The 9,140-nt window shown below is 43.5% G+C and overlaps 1 protein-coding gene across 1 annotated transcript in view; it reads left to right on the forward strand.

Moving 5' to 3' along the window:
• The first annotated feature begins 378 nt into the window (after nt 1–378).
• The window catches only part of sh3pxd2b (SH3 and PX domains 2B), a 37,225-nt gene continuing 28,463 nt past the window's right edge, over nt 379–9,140 (forward strand). The window contains exons 1-2 of the mRNA XM_048238074.1: nt 379–696; nt 2,967–3,047. Of these exons, the coding sequence (XP_048094031.1) occupies nt 625–696; nt 2,967–3,047 (153 nt within the window). The 5' untranslated portion in view covers nt 379–624. The remainder of the gene's footprint in view (nt 697–2,966; nt 3,048–9,140) is intronic.

Here is a 9,140-nt window from a genome sequence, read left to right on the forward strand (position 1 = left end):
ACTTGACTATGCAGTTGGGCAACTTTATGTCCAGTTGCAGCATCACAAACCTCTTTTAAGACAAAAAAAACCTGGATATATTGTTAGCAAACTGTTGGAAACGTACCAGTGCCAGTAGGCTAGACAATATTTGGATTCTAGCCTACTACATAAGTTTACTTGTGTAAATACTATGTGATCATTAATAGACGAAAATTATTTTTCGATTATAAATTATGTTTGACACAAGGAAAAGCCCTATATTGACAATAAGGTCATGACATAAACCTCGTGTATTCGACTTTATGACAGGGATCGCCATGCACTTCTCCTTTAAGAGCGACCAGGGCCGGGCTCCGCAGACCTCTCAGCTATTGAATTAGTCTCGGTGAGCTAGGATAGGCTGGGAGTTTTGGTCCAGGCCCGGGCCAACAAACAGGACGGGGGAAAGAAAGCAGGAGCAGCCGAATGTGTTACAGGAAACTCGACGTGGACTATGCACATTAATTAAACGCAGGCGAGAGCTTTTGTACGCGATTCGAACACGCGAATGATAACTGGAGTGAGTGAGGATACTTTGGATTTAGTTCGGATCGCTGCTCAGCTGGAGCGCAATTTTTAGTGCATTTCACGTTTGACTGCATCATGCCGAGGCGGACCGTTCACGAAGTAACAGTCCAAGATGTGCAGAAGAGGAGAAATCCCAGCAAACACTATGTAAGTGCCAGACAATGTCTAACAGGCCTACTAAATCAAGGCATGATGTGTGTCAGTATGGTTACTGTCTACTTCACCCCCATAGGTGGTCATAGGTAGCCTATCAAGCACTGAATTCTTCAACAAAGAAGAGGAGAAAAAACTCCCTTGAGAGTATCAGATTACATTTACTTCAAAGTGGCACGTTTTCAAACTTGCTTTTAAAAGTTTCATTTGGCCAGCAATGTGGTTAACTTCTCTGGAAGTAGTGCAATGTTTTGCTGTTGAGTTGCAAACATCTGGGGTCGGGGGCAGCAGTAAAGTGATTTAAATTAAAACATCAGAGCTGCAGAACGTCTTTACTCTCACGACTCCGTTACAGTTTGGACTGCTGAACTGTAGCATTCGCTAACAATTCCAGAGGTTTTTCCCAAGGCCCCAACATCTGCAAATGCCAAAGCCGCTCCTTGTCAAGAGGAATCTTTTGTGTGGACTTCCCTCCCTCTCTCCTTCCCCTCCCCCCCGCCATCCCTGAAAGTGTTTAGCTTTGCAGTTCACTCATACTGAGTGTAAATCTGTATATGAAATCTGTATATCCATATCCACAAATGATAGCAGTTGTCATACTTTTACTTATTTATTTTTTGTTTTGGTTTATTTATTATGCCTTCAGGTTATGATTAGTGCTTTTGGTAACCACACACAGCTACAGGTCAGATGAATGATGCCGCTGGGATCAGCCTACCCACTTAGTGTGAAATGAAGGAATGGCAGAGTTGCCTTCTTCAACTTATTTGTTGGAGAGTCCAGTCCAGTACTCCTCTTTCTTTCCATCTGTGCTCACACACACACACACACACACACACACACACACACACACACACACACACACACACACACTATACTCTCTCTCTCTCCCTCTCTCTCTCTGCTTTCTCCTCTCTCACCCCAACCCTCAATAACTTTGTCCTCAGTGAGAGGGCTGCTTATAAGAAGCCTGGGATGTTTGCCAGTAGAAGCAATAAGCCAGACAGAATCACAATGTAGTTTCCTATCACATCTCTAGGCTGATCTTTTTTTTTCCTTTTCCTCCTCAGAGGAAAGTGTAGCACATTTATTTCGTCCAACTGACCATTGTGTCACCTAGCAGAAGGCCACAAATTCTTTAGATTTAATTGTTTTTTTACCTGTCATTGAACAGTGTCAGTAATATTGAGACTTTACAATGAAGGTAGTTTCCCTTCTCCTTCCATTTCCTTCTGAGGATATTGTGTTGTGGGTAATTAATGAACAGTCAGATGGTGGTATGTCCAACATTTCCTTGTTTCCCCCAGTTGATATATTTTAGAAATGCATGTCCCAAGACCTTATGTTTATTGTCATAGTTGTTGAGAACAGTCAGCTGGAAGTCACTATATTTAACTTTTCCAACAGAGCTGACACTAACTCTTTTGCTAATGCTCAAAGACGGCTGTTGACAAATGAATGGTTTCAGATATGGGATGATTTGACACAGAAAAGCAACAAAGGCTGAACATGCGGTTTATAAAAAGATAAACTTCCTTGAGCTAAGGTAAATAATTATAAATGCCATCCTTCATCCACCCACCGCTCTTTGAAGACTTCTGAGTGAGAACACGCTCTATTTTTTCACACGGATGATGACACAAGCCAGCTCGGAATCATATGCGTCATCATAATGAAGTCCTTTGTCTGTGTGTGTGTGTGTGTGTGTGTGTCTGGTTGAGGGGGCACAGAAGTGATGCCCTGCTGCAAACGTAGCCTTTTCTCCTTCTGTCTTCCTCTGCAAACGTGATCTCACAGGATGCACCTCCTGCTCTCAGTGCGAGAGGCTGTGATTATATCTCGTCACGTGAGGAGGCGATCAGCCCTGCTACCCTGCGTCTGTTCGCTCTTACAACAGAGTAGATGTTGCAATCAAAAACCATCCAGTTCTGGTTGTGATTCTGACCAGAAAACAAAGCAGTGCTGTTTTGTTGTTGCCAACCGTGTCACAAGTGAGAAGACATGTGGCCCATTTAATAGCGTTTTAGACTCGTCAAACAAAATTGACATCCAAATAATTCCCACAAAGAATCCTACCTATATTTAAAACTAACATTATGGCTTCAAGAAGAGGGGTCTCCCTCTGTACTTTGTCTCTCCAGTCCTGACTCCCATGTTATGTTCATGTATAATGTACATGGAGCTGCAGAAATATCTAAAAATGTGATTACCATGTGTACAGGATTTAAATAAACCAGCATTTCCCCCATCTGTTCTTCTCCCAGGTTTACCTTATCAAAGTCTGCTGGTCCGATGGCAGCACTGAGGTCATCTACAGAAGATACAGTAAATTCTTCGATCTACAGGTATGTCATTTTCATTCAATCATGTTGCATAGGCCCTGTAACATCAATAATTACATAAGTAGCCACACCTCACCCACAACCCATCATATGGTTTGGTTTATCATACAGTTCAGCTCAGTATGTCTCTAGTGGTTGAACATTAGCAGTATTTGATGCAGATGGTTTTGTCCTTAAAATTACGAGAGCAGATTCGGAAAATGACTAATAGAGATTTCTAGCTGGAAACGGATGCTGTAGGAAACCTCAGAAATGTCTATTCTCAACTTGGATGTCACTTTGGAAGGTTGTTCATACCAGGGAGAAACTTTTTAGTCTCTCTAGTCCTCATGTGGGAACTTCTCCTCCCAGGACAATCCTGTCTAGGCCATCTTTTCTGAAATCTGCACAGCAAGATGCATTTCTTTATAATGCTGGTGATTTGTGGCCTTCAAATAAATGCAAAGACAACCAAGAGATAAATACATATGGACACAAATGTTTTTTATTAAGCTCAGCTGCATCTTGGCCAAAAAAAGGACATTAAAGCAGAGCAATGCCTCAGCATCACAATAAACCTGAACTGTCTCCATAATCAGTCATCGGAGCTCTTGGGTCTGGGGACCATTTGCTTTATGGCCTGCGTCACTTGAAATAAATGGAACTTGATGGATGGTGAGAAATATTGCCATCATATGTCCTGTAACGTTTTGCAGTGCCTATGTTAAGTTGAAAAAATACTCAAGAAATGGCACTGACAGAAGTGGAGAATTACCTTGTATTCGTTGACTCTATATGCAAGCCAATGGCATAATGAAAGCCAGTGGTATATATTATAGTTGTGGCTATATGGAAATGTACCATAAAAGTAATTTCAAGGGAGCCATTCTCATCGCATGAGAAGTTCAGGGTTTGTGCCTCAGAGCAAAAGTTGTGGCTATATGCTTTATTGCACTCTTAAAAAGAGTATCAAGGTGATGTGTGGTACTGCATAAAGAATCTTCTTTGAGGCTGGGCCAGATAAACTGCCAAAGGTTGTGCCAGTGAAACTATCATGTCAAAGAGTGGTGCATAATGGCCTTCATATATTGTACCATCTTCAGAGTCTGTTTACAAACATGCAATGTTGTGTCAGTTGAGGAACGAGGAATAAGTAGCCAATCTGTGAATGTGTATGTCAGTGTTTTTGACGTGTCTGGCTTGGTCCTTTTGTGTTTTTTTGTGTATGTCTCAGGCATTCCCCCCTCTGCTTTGTCATTGGCTCTGCTGAGGAGTGTACTCTTTGGTTTGTTTTGTTTTCGTGGTTGTCTGTCTGTTTGTCTGTCAGCAGAATTATCTAAAAAAAAAAAAAAACTACCCGGCCAATTTTCATTTTTTCAATTTGTTGGAGGAGGTGTAGCGGGGGCCAAGGAAGAAACCATTAAATGTTTGGAGTTGATCTGAAAGCACAGGGCAGATTCACTAATTATTTTCCACTTTCCTTAGCATTGCGTGATCTGGTATTTGGCCTTGGCGCAGGGCTGTGCTCTCCGAGCGCCTCTTTAGTTTACTGTTGTTTTCCCTCCTTCTCCTGACCAATTCCTCCCCTCTGCCTCGTTCATGCTCTCGCTCTGCAGGTGTTCCACGTTGTTTATGGCTCTTGGAGAAGAGTCTTGTCCGGGTTTGGTTCTGTTATGGTTCTGTTGAGTCTCACCATGGCTGGGGAGAAGGGGAGACTCTTTGTCTCGGCTCAGCACGCAACTCTGGTTTCCCTTATTTCTTTGATCCATCTCTTCCCCTGTAAAGCATTAGAGTGTTGAGTTAGGGGAAGCACATGCTGACCCAGCACATTGCACTGAGGGCAGGCACAGTCACAGGAAATACGTCTCCAACAAGTTTGCTCATGCTCTCAGTTGAGGTTGCTGACGAGCTCAATGGCTAAATGTTTACAGTGACGACCGTACCATTAAGAAGCATTTATGGGCCCTCTTTTGTTTGCGTTTTGTCTGTGTGTGTGTGTGTGTGTGTGTGTGTGTGTGTGTGTGTGTGTGTGTGTTGTGTGTTGTGTGTGTGTGTGTGTGTCATTCCAATAGCATGATTGCTGTTGAAGTAAGCATGTTTGTGTGTGTGTGTGTGTGTGTGTGTGTGTGTGTGTGTGTGTGTGTGTTGTGTGTGTGTGTCATTCCAATAGCATGATTGCTGTTGAAGTAAGCATGTGTGTGTGTGTGTGTGTCACATGATTGGGTGTTTTTGTCATTCCAGTGTTCCAGTGGTTTACTGATTTACTGATGATGCAATAGTGTGTGTGTGTGTGTGTGTGTGTGTGTGTGTGTTTCCTTTCTTTCTTTCTTTCTTTCTATCCGTCTCTGCCTGTGTATAGAAGGAAAGGAACAGCTTTGTAACAGATTAAGCCGTTATTGAGGTCTTTGAGCCCACTCATTCATTTTTTTTTCTGCATTTGGCCCAGAGGGACGCAGACTTCATATCCCCCATGCAAAGGATCTTTGTGTGTGCAGCATGACCACACTGACCTCCAGAGGATACAGGCCAGACAAGTGGAGGCACTGCTTTAAATTAGCCCGATGTCTGTCTGTCTGACTAAGCCTATTTGACCAATTCACTTAATGTACATTCTAGCACATTCTATTAGGCCGTGCCCCAGTGAGGTCAGACCATGTGTTCAGCCACAGTGGAATGGCAGATATTTCCACCCCAGTGCCACTGCAGTCTCACACTGAAGTGGACATCATAGCACTCAGTATATGCGGCCCTTTGCAACCCTGTTTAAACTATTGTTGTATTTGATGTGGGTATGTGTTGAAATATTAGTTATGTTGTTGAAATATGTTGAAAGAGCTTTCTTGACATCCTTGTTGAATAGATAGCTTTTGAATGTGAATATACTGACAGTTGAAGTTCAGTGTTGTTAGGCTAGGTTAGGTTCAAGACACACATACTATGTAATGTGGTAAACAATAGTGTAGATTGGAGTTAATGATGTCAAAACATATGTAGAGCAAGAGCGGTTTAAAATATGTTTGACAGGGCTATTTTCCTATTAGGCAAAGACAAACAAAAATTTCTTCTGCCTTTATGAGCTAGACTAGAAGTGAACCAACATATTTGCTTGTTCCTGTCATTAAAATGATGAGTCAACAGCCTCATTAACAGAGGACAAGTCAGTCAGTGTGTGATGTCAGTAGACACAGTCTTCTTAGGAAGTCTGTTTGTTTGCTCTTTTCCTCCTCCTCTTCCTCGTCAGTCAGTGAGTTGTCCGGCCGCGAGCTTGAGAGTGGGAGTGGCTCTGGAAGCATATGGCTGTAATTACGGAAGACTGCATTTGTTTGCTGGTATTCCCAGTGCCGGCGCAGGGGGAGTGCTCTAAGGGAATCTGCCCGTTCCCCGGAGACAGATGGCAGTCACGTGTTGCTCCGTCTACACCCCCCAAGCCCCTCCGCCCCCCTCTCCCACTGCGCCCTCCTCCGTTCTCTTTGTTCAGGCAGGGGAAGGCCTGCTTGTAAGTATGATGTAGGGCTGGAGAGTTTGGGGAGAGAGAAAAAAAAAAGCCAACCCCTCCCATTGCTAAGTGCTGTTGGACAGGATTGATGTTCTTGGCTGCTGAGCTGATTCGGTCCTGTGCTTTTTGCCTTCGTGCTTGACAGCCGTATGGCACGCGGGGCGATGTTTGGGTGAATTGTGCTCTGATTTTTAAGGCTGTTTGGGTTAGAATCTGAAATATTTCTCTCCTCCCTATTAGTCTTATGAGTGGTGCTTTTTATAATTGTGCTTGTTATGCATTAATAAATGGCCTCGCTTGTCTGTGGAATGACAAAACACCAGTTATCATCATTTCATATCCTCAAAGTTATGAATGTGAAATACTACATTAATGTAGAATCTCTATGTGCACCCTCAGTGTGATGTGTGTAACAACTAGGAATTGAAATGTGTGTGTCTCACACACCTCATAGAATTGGGTGGAACATATGTATCATATACAGTACATTGAAAATACATGCGCTTTCCTCAACTCTGTTGGTACTCTCGAACTATAACGAGGACACATTAGCCAGTGCGAGGACTCTGAATGCGGTTCATTCATTAGTGTGTTTACCTGTGGTAGATTAGAGGAAGTGAACCCACCGGTGATGCACAGATTCAGAGAGGTGCTGCTGTATTCAGGAAATGTCATGTGCGTCATGAGTTGGATCCTTTATCCCGCGCCGTAGGCAGGGCAGTGATGCAAGATGAAGTGTCACAGGATGAATTGAATTTGGTGGTGGAGGGGAAGGGGTGTGTGTGTGTGTGTGTGTGTTTTTGTGTGTGTGTGTGTGTGTGTGTGTGTGTGGTGTGTCTTAGTATGAGGGTGGTGAGGGTGGTGCATTTTTGGCTGGTTCCTCTATTGCTTTCTTTTGAATCTGTTGATCTGTGAATATAGTTCAAGGAACTACACTTGGTGATTCAGAGTTGTCACAGTTATCATAACTGCTGAAATATCACACTGATGCCTACTTTCCATTGAAGTACTCGGTCTCACATCAGAAACAGTCAGTGTTTATGTAGCATGGAGACATAAAGTCTTTTCCCTCCTCTTCTTCTCCTTCAGTGGTCAGCACAGGGGAATGTGAGCATAAACTCCCTGGGTGAGCCTGAGTACTGGCCAGCTCAGGGTGACTGGGCTCAGGGACTGTTTGATGTGAAGTCCATGTCAGTCTCCACCAGTGTGGAAATACTGAGAAGCCACAGAGGAAATGGGGAGGGAGGAAATACCATCAAATAAACAGTAACATTAATGTTATATTAGTTATATATATTTATATGTTTATACGTATATATATGTTTATATAATGAACAGTTATATAATGACACCTTAATGCTCTCAATTGTCTCCACAATTGGCAAACACATAATCTTGCATCAAATAAGGAAGCATTGTGCAAGAGCAAGAGTGAAGGCTCCCACTGTCCAGATTCCGCTCAGCTCCCTATAGCAGGTTTCCTATAGCAAGTCCAGTGGGAACGGCCTGCCCACCTCGTACACTCCCTTGTAGGTCCCGGAGGAGACAGAAAGCAAACCCATAAATCTATCAGCTGAGCAGCTCTGGCCTCGAGTGGCACGCTCCATACGGAGGCCTGCTGGGGCCAAATCTGTTGTTGTTGTGTGGGAGTGCAGGCAACAGCTATCTGTGTGGGTGTATGTATATATAAAAAGCTGCAGAACACACTGACATTTCACAACCTGCGTGATAATTTTTTAGATTTGTGGGAATGTTTTTTTTTTTTACATTTTGAGGAAATAAAGAACATTCCTCATTTGTTTTCTAGCTCTTTAGTTCAAGTTATCCCTCATCAGCTGTTGGCAATCAGCCATAGCACGTGTTACTCAGTCAGGTCCCCTTTCTACAGACCATGGCTTCTACCTCAGCCGGACAGAAACATATGTTGCTGAGTTTATTTGGCATGGCAGACCTAAATATATAACTGGACCGGGGTGTGGCTCTCAGAAGTGTTGTTAAGTGTCCCGTTGTCATAACAAATTTACAGTCTCTCCGTTTTTTTAACAATGGTGCTTGTTAGATTATGCTTTCAGGAAATACACCCATTTGCCTTAAGAACATACTGTACATAGGTTTAACTGCAGTATCTGGCGTTATGGGCCTGTGTTTATAGCTGTGTTGTATCATAGGAACACGTTGTTGTGGCGTACTTTGACAGGCCTGAGTGTGAGACTGTGCTCTAGTGTGTATTTATTCTGTACGTGATGCACACTGAGGCAGCAACTGTGTTGCTGTGTGGGGGGGGAATGCGGAGCCAGCGCCAGGCTGGACTGGGGCCTCTCCCATACAGCAACACACACCTGTGTGTTACGGCTGCTGTAATCATCAGGCGCTCAGCTGATGCTTTCAGGTCCTGTTTTACACATTACTGAGTACATTTGTGTGTGTGTGTGTGTGTGTGGTGTCCCAGGTGTGATTATTTATTTTTTTGTCAGCTCTCTCTGCAGCTGGCATTGGAAAGCATAAAAAAGCAACAGAACTTTGAAAAGCAGAAAGGGGGGGTGAACAGAGAGGGTGAGTGGCGCTGGTGTGGACGTAGGAAAGGAAACTACAGTGCAGCGCAGAGCAGTGCAGAGCACCAA

This window comes from Alosa alosa, chromosome 2, assembly GCF_017589495.1.
Source record: "Alosa alosa isolate M-15738 ecotype Scorff River chromosome 2, AALO_Geno_1.1, whole genome shotgun sequence".
In the NCBI taxonomy this organism is placed as follows: domain Eukaryota; kingdom Metazoa; phylum Chordata; class Actinopteri; order Clupeiformes; family Clupeidae; genus Alosa; species Alosa alosa.